The sequence below is a fragment of the Crocuta crocuta genome, unplaced genomic scaffold (assembly GCF_008692635.1).
Source record: "Crocuta crocuta isolate KB4526 unplaced genomic scaffold, BGI_CrCroc_1.0 scaffold167, whole genome shotgun sequence".
NCBI lineage: Eukaryota > Metazoa > Chordata > Mammalia > Carnivora > Hyaenidae > Crocuta > Crocuta crocuta.
The window spans coordinates 6,952,907-6,975,930 of record NW_027532406.1 but is presented as its reverse complement, the minus strand read 5'-3'; the positions used below and the strand labels follow the sequence as shown (position 1 = coordinate 6,975,930).

Genomic DNA, 23,024 nt, shown 5'->3' with positions numbered 1-23,024 from the left:
GTGACTCAGAATGTGTTCATTATGTTTTCTAAAATAGTTTATATATATGTAAACATTTCAAATTTATAAATAAATACATAAATAAATAAATAAAATTGATGCTATTTAACCATTGGAGGAGATCTATTTCTATCATTTTTTTCCATTTAAACCAACTTCAGTTACTAGAGAGTATTTAAAGAAATGTCATTATACAAAATATAAACAAATATACAATATACCTTCTGTAATCCAATGTGGGGTTTGATCTCGGCTTATGAGTTGGAGCCTACTTAAAAAAAGAAAAAGAAATTCTTATTGTCAGAATAGATACAAGAATACTTCAATAAACTCTTGTTATATACACCCCTCACAGATGTCATCATTGCTAACAGTTCATAAAATTTCCATTGATACACATGCACACAAATCTATTATTAGTGTTCTTTTTAATTTTTAAATTTTTTTTAGTTTTGTATTTCTGGTTTATTTGTCAGTTATTTGCAAGCTTCATGCCTTTTTCCTGTAAATAATACTTCAGAGAGTATATTGTAAGAATGACGACATTCTCTTACATAACTCCCAATGCAATGATCAAAAGCAAGAAAACTTGGGGCATCTGGGTGGCTCAGTTCCATAAGTGTCTGACTCTTCGTTTCAGCTCAGGTTATGATCTCATAGGTTTTTGGGTTCTAGCCCTACATTGGGCTCTGCACTGACTATGTGGGGCCTGTTGGTATTCTCTCTCTCTCCTTTTCTCTCTGCCCCTCCCTGACTCACTCTCTTTCTCAAAAGTAAACATTAACATTTTTCTTTTTACTCTCATGCCGTGTCTTTCATAGCATTGATATTTTATAGACAATTGCTTAGTTTGAGTTTGTTACTTGTTAATCTAATTCAATTGAGAAATTATTGGCAATACTACCATACTTAGTCCATAATATTAGGAACTATTTTCATTTCATTTGTCCTGTTACCAAATAGGACATTGATCGTGATGTTCACTGTTGGCAAACACTCTTGTAGGTCTCACGAACTTCTACATATCCTGTGTGTTTAATTGTTTAAATTACTGTCAGCTTTCAGTGAAAACAATAATTTTCTTTCCTTTCCATGTGTCATTTCAATGACATAAATGTATAACTTACCTTTTTTTTTTTTAATTTTTAAATTTTTGTGTGTGGGGGAGAGTGCCAGCAGGGGAAGGGCAGAGAGAAGGGTTTTGAGGATCTCAAGCAGAGTCATGACCTGAGCTAAAGTTGGGTGCTCAACTGACTGAACCACTCAGGTGTCCCTACTTACTTATTTTTCTATTTGGCAACTTTAATTTCCTTTTGTAATTTCAAATTTAATCCTATTTGCATACCCTTCTTCTTCCTATTAAAGTTATTGTAACATTCTGTCATTTTACAATATATAGTCCGTCTTCCTAAGAAGATTTATGGAGACTTAGAATAGTTGAACAATTCTTCCTCTTTTTCCTTCATGGTATCTTAAATGATCCGTTTTGGTTTGTTTGTTTTTAAATTTTTTAATGTTTTATTTATTTCTGAAAGAGAGACAGCGTGAGCAGGGGAGGGTCGGGGAGAGAGTGAGACACAGAATCCAAAGCAGGCTCCAGGCTCTGAGCTAGCCACCAGCACAGAGCCCGATGAGACCATGACCTGAGTCAAAGTCCGATGCTTAACCGGCTAAGCCACCCAGGCGCCCCTAAATGATCCTTTTTGTATTCTTATCATATTCAGCGTAACCTTAAATACCAGGCATTTTCCTGATGTTCATAATTTAAAAATACTAATAGTTTTGAACTTTACGTTTCTATATTATTTTACTTTTTTTAAATATGGGCTTTTGTTTGTATTTTTAATCATTGCGTAGGAACTATGCATATTGAGAGTGATCTCATACAATATTGTCAGTCCACAGAAAAGTATATCAATGTAAATTTATAGATGAAGGAGCTAAAAGTCCAAACAGCTAATGAGATACTCTAATTTTCATTTCTGATAAGGAACAGATCCAGGATTAAATTATAGATTCCTTAGTTCCACTCCTTGAACATATTGATATGTGTATTTCTGCATTGATTGTTGCTATTTACTTGGATTTCTAATTGGGAAAAAACATTTCAGTTAAAAATCAGCTTATATTAAAGGGCAGTCACCTTTGGGTTCTTAACACTACTTAAGGTAAAATCAATAATAGAATAGTTGTGTTAAAACCAATTCATTAGTCCTCTATACTTATAAAATTATACGAATCTGAAATGTTCTTTCTGAGATATTGGCCCACTTTATCAGTTCATTCCCTTGCAATTATCATCTTACAGTCGGACCTGCACTTGTCAAGGAATTGATCCAGAGTCGTGCGGAGCATCCTTTTCTTTTGGTTGCTCTTGGAGCATGTACTTCAATGGATGCAAATTTGGTAGAAGCCCAAGCCCTAGAAGATTTAGAATTGATCCAAGCTCTCCCTTACACGTAAGTGTCCTTTTTTACTTTTAAATTTCACACTAAGTTTGTAAGTACATTCCTTAAAATGTTTTTTAAATAGTAAAACAATTAAATATTTTAAAAGTAGTGAAAAAACAGTAAGAATATATATATGTAAATAGTTTAAAATTCTCAATAAATTAGGTAAGTCTTCAACTCTGAACCTAAATTACCACTGTCCCTGGCTCCCTCCTCCTTCTCCCCTAACCCCAGAGACAATCATTGTTCAAAGAACATAGATTTTTATACCCAGCCAAAATAGGAAAAATAAATAAAACCATTTGCCAACATTTCAAAGACTCAGAAAGTTTACTACCCACAGAACTACTATGAAAGAATTACTAAAGGACGTAATCCAGAAAGAAGATATATGAAACCGGAACCAATCTGTCCGGGACACGAGGCCATGGTGAGCAAAGAAATTAGTCAACCTTACTGTTAAGTTTAAATAAATTGAGTACTTAAACTTTAAATTAAAATAACAATCGATAAGTATAATTCCATACTCTTATCAGCTCAAGGGTGGGTAGGTACTGGGAGGGGGTGGGGCACCTACAGGAACTAAGTGTTTTATGATGTTTTATATTTTGTTGGAGTGGAGATGACTTAGATACCAATTACCTCTAAGATCAGTGTTTTTCAACCTTTGAGCTGTGACCAAGAATAAAAAACATTTTATATTATAAACTGCTATACAATAGATATATGCAAGTAAATAATTAAAACCTTCAGTAAACAATACTTCATCTTATGTTAGAGAAGATATTCAAATATTAAAAACCTCATATTCAATTATAGCTAAGGATCACTATTCTAATATTTTTAATAAAATTTCACTATTCTTTGCTAGATGTGACCTACTAAATTGATTTCATGGCCCATTACTGAGTCATGACCCACAGCTTGGAAAACACTGCTCTAGAATTTGTCAGAAAAACATATTTAAGATAGCACATGTTTTAAAATTTATTAGATGAATCTAAATAGAATTTTTGCACTTTAAACTCATGGGTGAAAATCTTTCTAAGGAAGACTATCTATACATAAATCAGCAAAAGAGCTTTTAAAAATTATTAGAAAACAAGATAAATAGGAAACACAAAATACAACAGCAGGAATTAATCTAATTATATCCATAATAAGGTGAATATATCATCTTTACAAGAGTCTCAGAATTAATAATGATCCCTTTAAAGAGGTAAGTAGAATATTTAGCATTTTCTAGAGTTCTCATATATTGCAATAAAATAAGGAAATGATTTCAGTGAGAGAAGTATCATTTGCAGATAAAGTACCTTAAAAGAAACCTAATACGTATATTAGGGGCACCTGGCTGGCTCAGTCTCAAGAGTCTGTGACTCTAGATTTTAGGGTCATGAGTTCAAGCCTCATGTTGGGTTTAGAGCTTACATTTAGAAATCCAAGATGTGTATTAGACCTTCAGAGGAGAAAACCATAAAAATTTGCTAAAGGCTGTATCTGATCATGTAAAGGTACTATGTTCAAACATAAGAATTCTTGATAATGTGATGTCCATTCTCCCTTAAAATTAATCCTTTAAATTTTTTTTACAAATATTTTATGATGAAACTGCCAGTATATAAATACATTAGTAGTATTGACATAACTATTACATTTGTATTCTACAACATAGTAATATTATATAATTCATGATCATTTTTATGGTCTTTATAAATAATGAGTAATATCTATATAGTGCTTATAATACAGGAATAAGCATTTCTCATTCCAGGAACTGACAGAAGGCCAGTATGAAGCTCAGCAGGCAAGAGAGTAAGGTGAATGCAGTCGCCTTGTATATCAAACATTTTGGAAGATGATTGAAGGGTTTTAATAAGAATAGTGACACAATTACCCTTGTCTTTCAAAGGGACTGCTGCTCTCTGAATAATGGATTAGAGTTGTTGAAGAGTGTGTTTAGCAAGTTGAGCTAGCTTTAAGAATAAATGGTCCAAGGGTGCCTAGGTGACTCAGTCAGTTAAGCTTCCGACTTTTGGCTCAGGTCATGGTCTCGCAGTTTGTGAGTTCAAGCCTCGCGTTGGGGTCTGTGCTCTGTGCTGACAGCTCAGAGCCTGGGGTTGGCTTTGGATTCTGTGTTTCCCTCTCCCTCTCCAGTCTCCCACTTGCACTCTCTCTCTCTCAAAAATAAACAAACATTAAAAAGAAATGACTAGTCCAGAGAAGGTATAATAGTAACTTGGAATATGGTTGTGACAGAGAAAATGGTGGATAGTGGTTGGTCTGGAAAGGTTTTAATCAATTAGATGGTAGCACTATTCCTTGACATAAGGCTTCAAAAGGGTGGATTATAAATTTAGTTTGGAATTACTGGATGAGAGATTTCTATGGTAAATCCGAGTGGGGATGTCAGTTCATAATAAGAATCTGAATCTCAAGTGTGATTTGTTGTTCAAATAGGAATTAAACCACAGAGGTGGATATGACAGTCCTAGAGATTGGGTAAAGGATAAGAAAAGCAGATATATAGGCTTCAGCCCCAACACATTAGGATCTCTTATAAAGAAACCTCTATATCTGACATACACATTTGTTCTAATGAGCCAATTAGAAAGTCAAGAATATGAATAATGAGATTTACATTTGTAAAATGATACCAATGGCCAGCTATATAAGCTTTATTCGATTTCCTGATGACCATTTACTCAGTCTGACTCCTGATACTCATTGTGAATTCATTATCTACTAGAAGTAAAACACAATTACCTACTCCAGTTAATATTTCAAGTATTAGAAAACATAAATCCTTTCAATAGGTACTTAAATCACAATTGTAAAGTTTTCCCCAAATAAATAATTGATGGGTGAATATATATTAAGCTATATTAACTTTCACATATGTAAGAAGACAGATGAAAGGAACAGAATAATTTAGATATATGCCAAATAGATAAAATTCTTTTTCAAGGAAATTGTCAAGCTAAATGAGTAGGAAACCAAAAAAGTTATTACCATTAATGGTCTTCACTTGCTCAAATGGGGGTTTGTTGAATGTACCCAAGAATTAACTTCCTGGGGCAGCTAAGTGGCTTAGTCATTAAGTGTCCAACTCTTGTCTTCATCTCAGGACCGTGAGTTCAAAACCCACATTGGGCTCCTTGCTGGTTGTGGAGCCTACTTTACTAAAAGAATTCACTTCCTATGGTTGCATTGTGTGTGGCTTTGGCTTTTATAATAATCTGATGCATATCCACAAGAAGGTGTTGCTGTGTCCTTGGCATCCATCAAATCTGAAATCAAGCAGAAGCCTGGAGCCTCTTAAGTCTTCCTTCCATCCTTGGTCTCCATTTCCCTTCCATAGTCTTTCTTGGATGTGATTGATCATTTATTAAGTCTTTGATTTGATTTAGAATACAGTCCTCTTTGAAAAATGATCACAGTGGTCTTTCAACTATTGTTTCCAATGTCTCCCTTTTGCACTGGATACCTCATACTGTCATCAGTGAAATTTTTAATGGAGTCTCTTGTTATGGTTGTTCTCTTTTGAAAAGTCTTCTATGTTTCTCCTATCAGTAGCATTTTACAGTTGTTCTTGATTTATTTCAAGTGCCTGGTACTACTGAACACATATAAAATACAGATCTTGTATTTAGCAACATGAGCAGTTTACACCTGACACCATTTAGATTTCTAATTTGCTTATAACATAACTTAAAGCATTACTGACCAAGCGTTAAGATTTTATAAAAGACAACCCATTTTATTTTCTATCGTGGCTCTTTTCTTAGGGTAAGTATGAATTGTGCATCAACCACACATCAGCAATGATTTATGATTCTTTTTCACACCTAAAACTCATGTCATTATGAAACAACTTTTATGGACTGTCTTTTCCTATAGGAAAAAAACCTTGAAGAAAATTTACAGAGTTTGGCTACACGATTAGCTCCAATTTATAAGCAGTATGCTCCAGTTGCTTACCAAAACCAGGTATGTTTGGGGACAGTGCTCTAAAACATGGTTATCTATTTTTATAGAACAACTAGCCTGGGGGTGCCTGGCTGGCTCCATTGGTAGAGCATGTGACAACTCAGGATTGTGAGTTCAAATCCCACATTGTGTGTAGAGATTAAAGAAAATCTTTTTTATAAAAAAAAAAAAAAATTAGCCTGTCTTTAAAAGACTTTCTATTGTGACTGTTGAAATTAAATTAAAATTCCAGAGTGACAGAATTCTCATTTCTAGAAATATAATTTATAAGAGCAGAAATGTATGATTGATTCCACACAAGAAAATTAATCAGTGCAGTATACTAAATATGTTAATGAGAACAAATGGCAAAAGCTACATAATCTCTCTATAAAGACATTTGATAAAATCTAACACTTCATGATTAAAACAGTCAACAAAGTAGAAATAGAAGAGAATTGGCCTTAAGCTGGTAACGGACCATCTACAAAAAACCACAGCTAATATAATTTGATAAGAGACTAAAACATTTTTTGCTCTATATGTGGAACAAGACAGGAATATCTACTCTCAGGCATCTGAATGACTGAGTCAGTTGAGCCTCTGACTCTTGACTTCAGTTCAGGTCAGGATCTTGAGGTTTTTGTGATTGATTGAGCCTTGAGTTGGGCTCTCAGCTGGCAGTATGGAGCCTGCCTGGAATTTTCTTTCTCTGCACCCTCCTCTCACAAATAAACTCAACAAAAAAGAACTCTACTCTCTTCGTTTTATTAAACACTTTGCTGAAGGTTCTGTTAACCACAAGTGAAAGAAACTCAGTTTTTAAAATTTTGTGCGTCAAAGAAAATTTATTTTGTTCACAATTCATTTTGTCCTCAAAATAAATGAGGAGCACCTGGGTGGCTAAGTCTGTTGAGTGTCTGACTCTTGATTTTGGCTCAGGTCATGATTTCCCAAGTTCATGATCCGAGCCCTGATTTCCCAAGTTCATGGTCCGAGCCCTGTGTTGGGCTCTGTGCTACAGGCATGGAGCTTGCCTGGGATTCTCTCTCCCTTTCTCTCTCTCTCTCTCTCTCTGCCCCTCCCCTACTCATTCTTTCTATAAATAAATAAATAACTAAATAAATAAATAAAGTTTAAATAAAATGAAGGGTTCGAGAATTGATAATCCGGGATATAAACTTCTAGGTATAAAATAAGTAAGATTTAAGATTTGGGCATCCTTTGCACAGCACAAGGACTATAATTTTATTAACAATACTATATTATTTACTTAAAAGTTTTATTTTTCAGAGAGCCTGGGAGATCAGGGGAGGGGCAGAGACAGGATCCACAGTGGACTCTGCAATGAGAGCAGAGAGCCCAATGCAGGGCTCTAACTCAGGAACCTTGAGGTCGTGATCTGAGCCAAAGTCGTATGCTTAACTGACTGAGATACCCAGCTGCCCCAGAATTTCATTCCTTTTTAAGGCTCAGTAGTTTTTCATTGTACATGTATACACAGGCGCCCCAGTTTTTTTTTTTAATCTTAAACATAACCAGAGATATATGATCTATATTTCTTAAATCTTTGTGTTCTTTTGAATAACATGCTTCTGTTACATTGTAACCTTTCATTTTTTAAAGAGTTAATAGGGACACATAGTTGAGAGTCTGACTCTTGATCTCAGCTCTAGTCTTCATCTCAAGGTCTTAAGTTGGAGCCCTGCCTGGAGCCTACTTTAAAGAATTAATAATAATAAAATAAAAGTTATAAATTCACTTCCTATACTGGCTTATGAATATATGTATATATATATATTTATTTATAGACCTTGAGAACTCTTCCCAAATAATTGATGCACTATGTTTGTCTCTCTTCCTAATGGAATAAATCAGGTTTGCTCTGCTTGTTTATTCACCACCAGCAGGTATTTTTATCACCCTACCATTACTCACAGCCAGGAATTTTCATTTTACTTTATGTCTTATCGTCTCTTCCTCCTGAATGCTTCTGAACTACATATCCACTGTTTAAATGCACTACAGACAGAAATCTCCGAAATGACAAAGTGTGATTAGTTTCAGATCCTGGTGAGGAAGGGACTTTTACTCTTTACTGAATGTAATTCTTTCTGTCTTTTACAACTGTGTGAAATAACTATTGTTTTTTAGGTAGAATATGAACATGTTGCCCGAGAATGTCGTCTTGGCAGCAAAGAAGGTCGTCCTTTCTCTGGGGTCACTGCTTGCCTAGACTTCTGTGCCCATCCCCACAGGGACATTCACAACATGAATAATGGAAGCACTGTGGTATGTACCTAAGTGACTTGATTCTAAAAGCTCTATTGCTGTGTGCTTAAGCTAAGGTCTTTAAATATGATTACTGTTAAAAATCTATTATAGGGGCCCCAGGCTGACTCTGTCAGAGGAGCACATGACTCTTGTTCTCAATGTCATGTGTTCTTGCCTCACATTGGGTACAGAGATTAGTTAAATTTAAAAAATCACATTTTATGTACTGTTCCACATAGTGTATATATCAATAGCATTTATGTTATTGGCCAGGTACTTCCACAAAGTGGCCTTAAATATTTTTGTTCAAAGTCTTGAATCCTATACTGAATTGTGGTATGTTTGCTCATAGGTAGGAGTACTTTTCTATGCTATCAAACTGATCAGTAGGAAGTTAAGCAATTTACCACTTTTTTTTTGGCCTTCTGGGTACCACCAGGTTTTTGTGATAGAATCATCCCAAATTTATCATCTTTTCTTGTACATGTTTGTATAAAGTTAGTATTATCAGAAATATTTGCCTTTTGGTATGCATACTTAATGTTTACAGCTATGAAAAGAATGATATGCCCATAGCATGAAACCATAAAGAGATACTTAAATTAGGTAGAAGACCCTGGATTAAATTACACAATTGTCCTTTTATAAATAGAATGGGTTTGCCTCAAGTCATTATTGCCTCACTAGTAAAACAGATTAATATGGAGTGATTTCCTCTGTTTTTGCATGACACCAGTCTGGTTGGTCCCAAATAAGAAAGACATAGCTATAACCCCTTACAGTGTGACTAGAAGGATAGAATCTAATCCATCAAAAGGCAGCCTTCCCTCCTTGTTTGGCCAATAAAGTCTATGAGTGACAGATTAAGGAGCAAAAAAAATTTTTTTTGGATATCATTCCTCTCCAGTGTTGTTGACTATAGTCTTTGAGATAAATGTTATTTTCAAAGTTGAAATAGTAGAAATCTTTCCAGGTGAATTTTGACCAGAGTGTGGTTCATTGTCATTGCTTAGCTAGTACACTTTACCTGAATTGCCTGACTACACAATATCTGTGATAATGGTGAATTAGGTTGAGTCAAACTAACTGGATTTTGGTTCCTATTCTTCCTGTGTAATTCTCTTGTGTATCATTCAGTGTGGCCTTGTCTCTACTGCTTTCACTGCTCATGCAGTGAGGCTCATACCTAAAACTTGGCCTGACTGCAAACTTCCACATTTCTGAAACCCTGGAATCTTGACATTCAGCTACCAACTCACTTGCCTCCCTGTCTACTGCCTCAGTCTTTCAAATTATGCTCCTCCTCGTATCTCGTCCTTAGCCCCTTCTTAGTGTCCCTGTGAACAGATAAACTGATTAAACATTTATTGATGCAAGAGTCTAATTTTTAACATCAGTCCTATAAAATCATTCCCAAACTACACCCAAGAGACTTCAGTATTTCAAGTCTTGCTGGCAAATGTGACCATAAATATTGAGAAAATAAAATTTTAAGCTTATCTTCCTTTAGAATCTGTATTCATCAAGTTCTATCAACCTTACAGTCTGGAAATTTGTCATAATTAATCTCCCTCTAACCAAAAAGTGTGTCATTATTCAAATGGTTAAGAAATAGGGTAATCTATAGGTTAAAAATTTTTAATAGTTCGTTTTTAATATGAAGGTATGGACAATCCAGTAAACATTCATTAATTTGAGCAATGGAGTACAGCAGAATGTAACCAGAAGACTTAGTATTTAAAATCTAGGATTGCCTGGCTAACTCAGCCAGGAGAGCATGTAACTGTTGATCTGTGTTATGAGTTCAAGCCCACATCGGGGATAGAGTTTACTTGTTTTTTTGTTTGTTTGGTTGGTTAGTTGGATTTTCTTATTTTTGTAGTTTTTTTATTCACTCACAGAGAGGGAGAGAGTATAAATGGGGGAGGGGCAGAGAAAGAGGAGAGAGAATCCAAACAGCTGTGCACTGTCAAGCACAAAGCCCAGTGTGGGGCTTGAACCCATAAACTATGAGATCATGACCTGAGCCAGAAGTCAGATGCTTAACCATTAGAGCCATCCAGGCACCAGGTACTCCAATAGAGTTTACTTTTTAAAAATGTTATACTCTGAAAAAAAAAACTTTTTTTTTTTTATTTTAAATTATTTAATTTAAACAAGGTGCCCTGCAGGCTCAGTCAGTGAAGCGTCTGACTTTTGGTTTTGTCTCAGCTAATGGGTTCAAGCCCTACATTGGGCTCTGCCCCTACCTTGCTCTCTCTCTCTCTCTCAAAAATAAATAAACATTAAAAATATAAAACATATAAACGTGTATAATATTATCAACTCGAAAAATTAGTAGAACTAGAGAGGGTTGAGTGGCTTGATATATATTAGTTATGCAAGTTAATATACCAGCAGCAACCAATGGAAAATAGAATGGGAATACAGATCCCTTACACAGTGGCAACAGTTAGAAGGTAGAAACAACTGATGAACGTGCAGGACCTATTTCATGTTTTCTTTCTGTCAGGTTTGTACTTTAACACGAGAAGATAACCGCTCCTTGGGGGTTATTCCTCAAGATGAGCAGCTGCATGTGCTACCACTCTACAAACTCTCAGACACAGATGAGTTTGGCTCTAGTGAAGGAATGGAAGCCAAGATCAAATCTGGGGCCATCGAGGTGCTCACACCCCGCCGTAAAAAAAGAACACGTTTCACTCAGCCCGTTCCTCGTTCTGGGAAGAAGAGGGCAGCAATGATGACAGAAGTTCTTGCACATAAGATAAGAGCTGTGGAGAAGAAATTCATTCCTCGAATCAAGCGGAAGAACAACTCAACCACAAACAATAACAAGGCTTCATCGCTGTCACTTCTAGGTGAGGCCTGTGGACGCTGCTGAGTCTCTGTGCACGTCTCCCAGTAGCCAGAGTGTTGGGACGTTCCTTTGCACCCTATTTCCCCTCTTCTTTATCCTTGATGCTCTCTTAGGAATGAGCCATTATGAAAACAAAACAAAGCAAAAAACAACTTTAGATCAGATGTTAATTCAATTAATCTTAAATCTCATTTGTTTTTAATACATGTTGGTTTAGAGTTCAAAATATGACACTGAATACATACACGTATACAATTTCTACATACTTGCCAAAACTAAAAGTAAACAAAAATATGACCCATCAGTATTTCTTGGTATTTTTTCTATTTGTGCTTTAAAAAAAAATAATACATACACCTGTTTTTCTTCTTTGGACTCCATCTATTTTGACATCCTACTCCTTCTTGGAATACGGGAAATGGCATTACTTCCTTGAAGTCTTCCTTGGTCTCATTTAGCATCAGTATAAGTAATCCAGTCAACAAATATTACTAACACTTTGTTCTGGGTGTTGCAAATTTACCAGTGAATGAGGAGAGTGCTGGGAGAGAATTCTATTTAAATATGGTTGTCAGAGAACTATTTGTTGAGAATGAAGCATTTGAGTAAAGTCCTTAGGGCAATGAGAACCATTGGTGTTTTTGTTGGGAGAAATAGCATTCCAGGCAGAAGAAATGTAAAGATAAGGAGACAAGAGGTTACCTTGAATACTTGACAGAAGCAAGGAGGCCAGTGTGGCTGAAGCAGACCATGAAATGGGGAGAAGAGTTAAGAAATATATTGGAGAGGGAAGTAGGGAGTTGGAGCTGTTCATCTCAGGCTTTGTTGAATGCTATAAAGACATCAGTCTTTAGTGAGTGAAGGGAAGGCAACTGGAGATTTCAAAATAGAGATGGGGTGGGATACCTGATTTGCTTAGTTCATAGAGCTTTTGGCTTTTGATCTTGGGGTTGTAACTTCAAGCCCCATGTTGAGTGTGGAGATTACTTAAAAATAAAATCTTAAAAATAGAGATGGTCTATGATGTGACTCAAACCTAACATTCTGCTTACTGGGTTGAACTAGAAAACAGTAGACAGAACAGAAAAGTGGGGAGATGGTAAAGACGCTACATCCTGACAGCTCAGGAAAGAGGTGATGCAGCTAGGACTGGATGGACTAATGAGGACATGAGAAATGTCTGATTCTGGATCTGTTTTCAAGGTAGAGTCAACAGGATTTCTGAAAAATCTGGAGTGTGGACCAAAATAAGTGTCAATGTTTATCCTGGTGTTATTGGTCTGAAGTGACAGGAAAGATGGGGCAGTCACCAACCGTCATGAGAAATGGGGAAAGAACAAATTTGGAAATATACAGAGGGGGGTCAGAAGCTCACTTTTGGACCTGTCAAGTTTAAGACACCTGTCAGATGACTGTTAGGTAAACAGTTGAATAAGAGTGCAGTTCAAAGAAGAGACTTAGGCTGGGTGTAGAGCTTAGGAAGTCAGCAGCGTAGAGATGGAATTTCAAAGCCTGAGAATGAATGAAATAACAGAAAACTAAAGGAGATAGAAGTCCTGGGAATTCCCAATTTATACAGGCTTCAGAGATTAAGAGAGTCTTGGAAGGTCTGGTGAGGTATTAATGGGACCCCAAGAGTGTATGTAGTGTGTCAGGAAGGGAAGTGATCAAGCATGTCAAATGCTGCTCTGTCAAGTGAGCTGAAAACTGATGTTTTACACTGAGTTTTGTAGATGGCGGTGGGGGAGGGGGGTCCTGCCTAAGCAGACTCACTAGTAAGAATGAAGGAAGTAGATAGATGGTGAAATGGGAGAGAAATTGAGAGATTCTTCTGGTCGGTTATAAAGGGGATCAGTTGAATGCAATGAAGTTTAAAGGGTTGAGAGGTTTTTACCTTAAACGGAAAAATATTTTAAAGGTATAGAGTGAGTGAATTATTTAATGAATCCCACTTCCCTCATATGCTCCCAATTTAAAACATTTTTAATACATAATTCTTTTTTCATCTATATCCTTATCCACACACCACCCCCTTTAATTTTTTTAATAATAAATTGTAGAACTCACATCATAATATCTTCATTTTGTTTTTGTTTAAATCATTACCCAAACAAAGTCACACATTATAGCTAGTTGATATGTCTCCTATACTTGTTTTATTTAAAGCTTGCTTTTCTGATCTTTATTTTTTCTTTGTTTTCATGTGGCCAAAAAGCATTGTCCTATAGAGGGAAATTCAGCTTCAGTTTTTTTTTTTTTGAAACTGATTTTTGTTTGTTTTTGTTTTTTATTTATTTCTGAGAAAGACAGCGTGAGCAGGGAAGGGTCAGAGAGAGAGGGAGACACAGAATCCAAAATAGGCTTCAGGCTCTGAGCTGTCAGCACAGAGCCTGATGCGGGACTTGAACCCACGAACTGTGAGATCATGACCTGAGCTGAAGTCGGACGTTTAACCAACTGAGCCATCCAGGAGCCCCTCAGCTTCAATCTTAAAAGCACTATTTCAAGACCACTATCTGACTTGTACACTCTTTTGTTTCTTCACACCAGGAAGTATATAGTGTCTGATGATACCTCTTTTTTTTTGTGATAAGACTGATCCATGGTCCAGGTGTTGTCAATGGGATTCACTGTTTATAACATTCCCTATGAGCTTTTTACCTAACCATTTTAGAAACACTTAATATAATATTCTATATTCTTTTTTTTTTTAACATGTTGTATTCATTGTTGAGAGAAAGAGAGCTACGACCTCAAGCAGGGAAGGGTCAGAGAGAGAGACACACACACATAGGATCTGAAGCAGGCTCCAGGCTCTTAGCTGTCAGCACAGAGCCTGATGCAGGGCTCAAACCCACAAACTGCGAGATCATGACCTGAGCCACAGCCGTACATTTAGCTAACTGAGCCACCGAGGCGCCCCCATATTCTGTATTCTTTATTACATCATGAGCAACCAAGTCCACCATTTGTGGTTGATCTTCTTTTAGAAAGAAATATTGTTCTTAGCAATAACTTGTCAACTCTGTTGTAAAGTTCATGTAGGGAAATTAGAATAAACACTTGGCCATTTGCCTTTATTCACCAGTTTTCAGAATACATATTCATTCCTTGGCATTTTCCAGTGTGTTCAAATTTTTTTTTTAAATTTAGTATCATTTGGATCTCAATTTTTATATTTTTGTTATTTTATTACTAGTGTTTGTATTATTTATAGTTCATATTTCAGTGTACATTAAATAGGGTTTTTATTCCCAACGAAATATGAAAAATGCTATAAAAATCTTCAAATTAAAACCCAAAAAAATCCTCAAATTGTCTCATTTTGGATGAGTAGAAACCCATCGTGCTGGCTTCTCAACTTTTTTGTCATGACCCTGATCGTTTCCTTAGCTTCCAACAAGATGTTCCAGGCTCATCTTATGTAACTCTCCCCATGTATAAATTCAGCCATGTCTCTCTCTAAGGAGCCTAAAGAAGGGGGGAAAAAAATACACCATGAATTTGTATTCAACTTTACTAAACTGTAGAATTACAGGGTATTCCTTAACTTGTTTGAATTTTTTTTCATGTTTGCAATAAGAGTTTGCTAATTGGTGTGGGGTGTTTTGTTTCTTTTTGTTGTTGTTTGTTTGTTTTTTGGAAGATGAGAGAAATGACAGTGCAGGCATTTACACAATGCTAGGAAATATTCAATAGAGAGTGAAGAGGCAAGGCAGGGAGAATTAGCATGGGATTTTTGCATGTAGCTCCATTTTACAGACATTTACTTTGGATTTATTTTAAGATTCACATACCTGGTTGCATGCTGCCTGTAAACAGCATTTCTATCATTGTTTTAATCTTTGTGTCATTCCCCAGCAGCATCTTTACATTCTGTGTTTTTAAAACTATATACCCTGACAGGGTGCCTGGATGGCTCAGCTGGTTAAGTGTCCAATTCTTAATTTCAGTTTAGGTAATGATCTCATGCACATGTAATCTCTCTCTTTCTCAAAATAAACTTAAAAAAAAGATAATACTTACCCTGTTAGTAGCCCTCTGCACAATATTAGGCTTATAACCCTGTGTTCTTTTGTAATCTTACCCGTAAGCACTTTTTTTTAGTGTTTTATTTATTTATTTTAAGAGAGAATGGCAGCAGGAGCAGAGCAGAAGAGAGACGGGGGGTGAGGAGAGAAGGGGAGACAGTGAATCCCAAACAGGCACTGCTCTGTTAGCACAGAGCCCAACACGGGGCTGAACTCAAACTGTGGGATTGTACCTGAGTCAAAAGCAAGAGTTAGATGCTTAACTGACTGAGCCACCCAGGCACACCTTCTACTAAAACATCTTCTGTGACTTCTTTTTGCCTCATACTTAACTTTGCCAGTTATGATGTTATCATGACCCAGAAAATATTTATTATTTATAAAATATTGCTTATTTTTCCTTTTTTGAAAATGAGATCATGCTATAATCTCTTTGGGTAGAAGTATTGCTCTGTATCATCATGTTTCTATCACCTGTGTTGTATTCCAATGAATGATTTCAATGTTTACTTTATAGCCAATTAGGTTGTTTCTAATTTCTTAGTATTTTAATCAATGGGCCTCATTCTGACTAACTCTGTGCCTAGGGGAGCATTTTTTAAGGAAATTTGTTGGTTGAAAAAGCATACCAAACTACAGGCAATGTTTAACGCATGTTTGTGTGTTTGTCTTAAAGTAAATACAACAAAAGTGGCCAACACTGCCATCATCAATGTTTTATCATGTGTTTCTCTTTGAAATACTCCTTAAAGCCAACTACCTAAAGTAGTTTGTACTTATCTTTGCATTTGGTGTCCTTTTCTCTGTTTAGGGAATAAAACCGAAGCCTTGCAAGTTGAAATAAAAAATGAAACTGAACCCCATTTTATCTTCAAAGGTTCGGACAACACTAAAACCTACTCATTGACCCCATCCATTCCTCACACATGGAAAGAGACAAACATACCTCCAGGTCTCGCCTGGTCCCCTAAGACTGTGTTGGCCACAACAGCTCCTTTTAAGAACGATGCGTCGACAGTTTCGTACGGGTTTTCAGAAAGAAGTAGCAATCCTCACTGCACAATGCCTTCTGCGAGACTCGGTGGTGCTAATGCAGCTGCGGGAGAAGGCACTGGAATTGCACAGCCTGGTGAAGTGGTTCCTCTTCCCACCTTGTCTACTCCCATGACTGGTTCCTTGGTTTATTCTGAGCCTCCCACTGGTCCACCTGAACAGCTAACTTCTAATCATCCAAACCAGCAACTCCCATTCACTGCCTCTCCTCATGACCTTGCATCCTGTCTGGTGGAAGAAGATGAGCCACACTCTGAAGCAGATGAGCCTCTATCAGATGACCCCCTCTCAGATGACCCCCTGTCACCTGCTGAGGAGAAATTGCCACACATTGATGAATACTGGTCAGACAGTGAGCATATCTTCTTGGATGCCAACATTGGTGGGGTGGCAATAGCGCCTGCTCATGGCTCTGTTTTGATTGAGTGTGCCCGGCGAGAGCTTCATGCGACGACTCCTGTCGAACACCCAAACCGGAATCATCCCACACGCCTTTCCCTTGTCTTCTACCAGCACAAAAACCTGAATAAGCCCCAACATGGTTTTGAACTAAACAAAATTAAGTTTGAAGCTAAAGAAGCTAAGAATAAGAAAACAAAGGCCTCCGAGCAGAAAGTCCAGGCAGCTAATGAGGGTCCGGAACTGTCCCCCGAAGTTAATGAATTGAACCAAATTCCGTCTCATAAAGCATTAACGCTAACCCATGACAATATTGTCACAGTGTCCCCTTATGCTCTCACACATGTTGCAGGGCCCTATAACCATTGGGTCTGAAAGCTTTTCTCCCCTTCTTAATGCCTTTGCTAGTTTTGTGTATTTTTTCAAGGTGCTGTTAAAAGAAAGTCATGTTGTCGTTTACTTATATCTTCATCTCACCCATTTGAAGGCTGAGGTAAAAAAAAAAAAACAAAAATGGGGTGGGTATTTCTTAACTGTGACTATATTTTGACAATTGGTAGAAGGTGCACATTTTAAGCAAAAATAAAAGTTTTATAGTTTTCAATACATAAAGAAATGTTTTGGTTAGGTGTTAACCTTGATAGAATCACTCAGTTTGGTGCTTTAAATTAAGTCTGTTTACTATGAAACAAGAGTCATTTTTAGAGGATTTTAACAGGTTCATGTGCTATGATGTAAAATCAAGACACAGTGTTAACTCTACACAGCTCCTGGTGCTTACCCACATCAACAGTTAAAAATAAGCTGCATTATTTTTTCATGGTGCCATTGTTCCAACATCTTCCAATCATTGCTAGAAAATCGGCATATTCCTTTGAAATAAACCAATGAAATGCTTTCTCTCAAAATATCTCTCCTGTATAAAATAATTCACTATTGTTAATAATGGTTGGAGGCTGTTCATAAATTGTAAATATATATTTTAAAAGCACTTTCTATTTTTAAAAGTAACTTGAAATAGTATAGTATAAGAATCCTATTGTCTATTGTTTATGCATATTTGCATACAAGAGAAATCATATATTGCTGTGTAGAGTTCCATCTTGTTAACTGCAATATGTATTCTAATCATGTATATGGTTTGTTGTGTTCTTTTTTTTTAATGTGTCCTTTCTCATGCAAATATTAGCTACATATAGAATAGTTAGAACATGCAAAAATTGTTAATTTTCTCTAAAATCAGAATTAGGAAGCGTATCACCGATACGGATTAACATTTTATTTGGAGCTAAGTATGAGTGCTCTCTTCCGATTTACCAAGCAACAGTGGCCCCAATTTATTTTCCCTCCAGCTTTCTCAATATAATCATGAAAGGTTTTTCCAAAAGGAGACGGGCCATAGTAGGATACAGAAAAGTCAAATGCTTCTAAAGTTTCAAGGTGATCAAATATAAAAATGAAGTAGCAAAAACCCTACCCATCCCAATTGCCTTATTTGTTCTAAAAGTCATTCTGGTACAGAATAAGCATAAAGTTCCCATAGAAATTGTTGAAAACAAATTCTCTATCATCATCACATATCCACAAATCCCAAACAGTAGGAATGGTATTGCCCATTTATCCAAAGTAGTTGATTTAAGCATATTCATTTTAGGAAAATGAAATCTCATCTTTTCTGATTGTTGCCTATGTTCTAGGTAACAAGAAAATAGGCATTGCATTCATGTTGGCCCTTCCATTATATTTTCCCGTTATTTTATTGGCTCATTTTATAGCAAAACAAAAGGGATTGCCCAAACAAAATGTTTAGAACAAGAAATTTCAATGAAATACTTGATTCTGTAAAAATGCAGAGGTGCTATAACATTCAAAGTGTCAGATTCCTTGGGAGTGTGGAAAACCTAATTAATGGTGCTTCTCCCTTGGAAATGCCATAGGAAGCCCACAACTGCTAACACTCAACAATTTTGGTGCAAAAGCAAACAGTTCCAGCAAGCGCTCTAAAGAAAAAACTCATTGTAACTTATATTAAAATAATATATGGTGCAAAGTATCAGTTTCAAGCTTTTGACTAATCCAAGTAAAGGAATATGAAGGGATTGTATATAACAAATATTCATTGGTAGACCATCATCTTGTACAAGTAGATTCTGCTTCTTGAATATGTAAAATAGGGTGGTTCATTGACTTGTTTTAGTATTTTGTGTGCCTTAGATTTCTGTTTTAAAACATGTATATTTTTGTGAGCCTAAGGTTTCCTATACATATAAGTATATAAATAAGTGATTATTGTTTCTGCTGCTTCAATAAGATATTTACTAGTATTAGACTATCAGGAGTATGCCCTTGTGATTTTTCATTTTAGATATTAGGCCTTAGCTCCCAATAGAAATTATGTCATCACCAGATTTAATGGATCAAGTTTTAACACCCTTTATCCATCTACCCATCTTCTTTCCGTTCAACACTTACTGAATGTCTGCAGAATTTAAATGTTAGCTTTTTATTTTCTTTGAATTGCCACCTGTGACAAAACAAACTTGAAGAATTAAAGTCTTAAAAGATGCTTTTATCCATGTTTTTTTTAAAAAAAAAAAAGATTCTTTCAAAAGAATCCATTGTAATATATCTGCAGCAGTTCCAATCCATGTCACTAACTTTGAGTAAGTTTCTTAACAACTGAACTTGAAGCTCCAGTGTTAAGGATTGTTAAGTTGGCTGCAGTTGCCCCAAAAACCTATATGAAAATATGCCTCCCCAACTAAAATGTTTTCCGTTCCTTTTATAAGTAACACCATCAATGGCCTGCCTCAAATGATAACCCCATGGTGGGAACCACACGTGATTCCTACTTTGTTGGATGCTACTTCATAAGTTTAAATTAAGTTTGCTATCCCTTTATCTACCCTGTGATTTTTTTTTTTAAAGCTCATGCTTATTCAATGTTCTACAGCATTGTGATTGTATGCTAGCGACACTGCTTTTAGAATGCTCTTATGAAGCAAGGAAATAAATTTGTTGGAAATGACATTTTCACTCAGAAAACTGGTCATCTAACATTATTTCTACACCTCTTATGTTTTATTGTCATGATCACCTTTTGCTTCACCTCTCTTCAGCACTCAAATTGAGTTTTTCAATCTTCTGCCTTTGTTCATGGTTTGATAATTGAATTCGTTGATACATGATCCCCATGTTAACCCAACCTGTCCATAATATGTTACAAATTTACTAACTATAATGAACTCCCTATTTTAGAATTCTGCAAAAATATCACTCTGCCCTTCAAACTCCCTCCGTTTCTAATGGCTCTCAGGCCATCATTGAAAAAAAGTTTTGTTCTGCTTATCAGCCTCACCTGTATCTTCCAATTCATCCACAAAGTACCAAATACATCATGTCATAGACCTAATTGAAACATCTTATTGGAAAGTGAGGCTAGCTGAAAATGTATAGCTGTAGGTAAATTTTTGCAGTATGTTAGCAAAATGTTTGCAGCTTACCCTTCTAACATATTTGTTATGCAATCTGCATGTGGATGAAACAATTTAATTTGTTAAATATAGAATTTCAACTAGATGAAATCAGTAAGCAATTTACTTAAGACATAACCCCAATACATACTTAATTGAATGTATACCCTTGTGTAAATGAGATAACAATTCATATGAAGTAACCTACTTTCTAATGTTATTGCTTCAGTGGACTCGAATGGATTATCATTAATTCCACAATAGCATGTATGAAAATAACCCCAAACTACTTCAGTTTACTCTTTAAGACCAATTCTATTGAGATTTTTTTTTTTTTAATCTGGGACAAAGTTTTGACATTGCATGACAACTTCCACCTGCAGTGAGCACAGGACTTCCTTTGAATGTGCCGAGTAAATCAGTAGCTGTATGTGACGTTTAATAATATATAGCTACCTTCTATTACAGCTTCTTGCTGCATGGAAATTCCTTTTTAGTCTAGATTTAGTACAACTGTGAGTTTTTATCTTCTGTACAAATTTATGACAAGAATTGTGAAGTAATATGGTAGTGGCCTCTCATAGCCCTGATAGACACCTTAGAAGTCCTATAGTTCAATCTCTGGGCCCCAAAGAGCAAATGTTAATGTCAGTGTGTAACTTATGTTTATAATTAGGATTTAAACCATCAAATGAAGGTCACTTTGTACTTAGGAGGACTATGGGAAACAAACTTGATTTGCTCACCCAGAGAGTATTTTATCACTGGTAAATAACCCTATTGTAGTACAAGTGAAAGATTAAAATGGCCTTTTATGTTTTTCTATTACTTTTTTTGTTTTGTTTCGTCTGGTTTTTTTATTTATTATTATTTTTTTTGTTTTCCTGAGAGCTTCAGGAAAATAAGTCGAATGAAATTGGGTCAAGATTCCCCTGTGTGGGAAATCTAGCTGACTTTCACCTATGGAGCTGTCCTGTTAACTCATCCAACAAAATGTGGCAGTAGTCTTAATTGCTATTTCAATAAAAAGATTCTATATCTATCAAGTACTTACACGGTACAGGCTTTTATTTCCCCTGGAACAAGTATTAGGCATATATAAGGAGTCATATATGTAGGCATATATAAGGAGTTATCAAAAATTGAATGAAAGAACTGGGGAAAGTATATGCAGTCAGTGTACATACTATCTAGCCATGGTTGTACAGTCTAGTCACACCTGCCAAATTGGCCTCACAAGTGAATCCTAGCATAGTTAATTTTGAAGTGATTGTCTACCTGTATTAGAATACTGTTTTATTGTGTACAACTCCTTAACTTGCCCATAAGTGTATTGAACTTGTAACGTCAATGACAACAGTAAGGCACATTCAACCAAGTGATAATAATGAGTGCCCTGATTCCCGAAGACTCTGGGATTATCTAAATCAAATTGTGCTCCATTTTGAGCTTTCTTCTCACAGACTGACAAAATGATGCCATTTATGGCTCTGGAATGCAATTCAGAAAGAATCTGTCTATCAGAAGCTGGGTTCATGTATTTTCTTAGAATGTATTAAGATTTATTGGCGGGTTTTTGTTGTTTGTTTTCTTTTCTCATGTATAAAATAGAGTCTAAGTTCCTCTTTTAATTCTGGAAATGATAAAACTGGTTTTTATGTAAGACATCACTCTTTTTGTCTTGAACTCTACGAACATTCTCTTTATTGCAGTACATCTAGATGACTTTGTTTCAATCCCTGTGTCTTCTGGGCACCTAATCAAATACCACTGTTTACTTCAAAAAACATGTAATTTATGCCTTCAAGTAATCCACAGGTGTTCCTCATTTGGCAACTCCAAATCTTCACTTCTCCTTTAAGGGCCCCACCATGTGTTTCTCTTTTGATCGGATGCAATGTTTCATAGTTCTAGCTTTAGAAGTCAAACACTCATCTCTCCTCTGTGGCCTATACTTTTCCCACCCCTACTGTGATATCCATGATCCTGCCTGGATCACAAGTTTTTCTTCTTTGTTCAACCATACGTGTCCCCTGTAATTGAAGCAAAACTTAGGCTAAGGTAGGAATGTTATTATCAGATTTTAAACACATTACGTCTGATTTAACCAATTTGTGTTTGAGTGCAACTTGCAAAACCCTTAACAGTTTAACCTAGTTTTCCTAAAAATAGAAATTTTGTCCCCAGCAGCTGTTCTGAAAGGCATTCTCTCTTGTCTTGTTCATCAGAAAAAAATCTTGTAGCTGTCAGAAACATGTTCACTTTTGGGGAGACAGTATTGAGAAGTAATTTCCTTTCTTCTTCATTTGGCTAGGTATAAACTTACCATCTCTGACCAGAAACTCTGCTCACTATTTTTCTTTTTTCATTTTACTGAAGCTATGATGTAACTATTGTACATCATAGTAACTAGTGTACTTTCATTCTTCTTACAGTTTGTATCCTTTCCCTGAATTTTCCTTAAAATCATATTGCTTCTTCTCCCTGTTCTGCCTCCATTTTTCATGCTCCCTAC

At 35.9% G+C, this 23,024-nt stretch overlaps 1 protein-coding gene across 5 annotated transcripts in view; it reads left to right on the top strand.

The window, feature by feature from the left end:
• Positions 1 to 21,556, top strand: part of TET1 (tet methylcytosine dioxygenase 1) — a 121,482-nt gene extending 99,926 nt beyond the window's left edge. For 2 of the 5 annotated variants that reach the window (XM_077778524.1, XM_077778528.1), the window contains exons 7-12: positions 2,309 to 2,459; positions 2,794 to 2,880; positions 6,351 to 6,440; positions 8,574 to 8,711; positions 11,206 to 11,554; positions 16,396 to 21,556. In XM_077778524.1, the coding sequence (XP_077634650.1) occupies positions 2,309 to 2,459; positions 2,794 to 2,880; positions 6,351 to 6,440; positions 8,574 to 8,711; positions 11,206 to 11,554; positions 16,396 to 17,411 (1,831 nt within the window). In that variant the 3' untranslated portion in view covers positions 17,412 to 21,556. The remainder of the gene's footprint in view (positions 1 to 2,308; positions 2,460 to 2,793; positions 2,881 to 6,350; positions 6,441 to 8,573; positions 8,712 to 11,205; positions 11,555 to 16,395) is intronic. The other 3 variants (XM_077778525.1, XM_077778526.1, XM_077778527.1) reach the window with 3 other exon arrangements.
• The last annotated feature ends 1,468 nt before the right edge of the window (positions 21,557 to 23,024 follow it).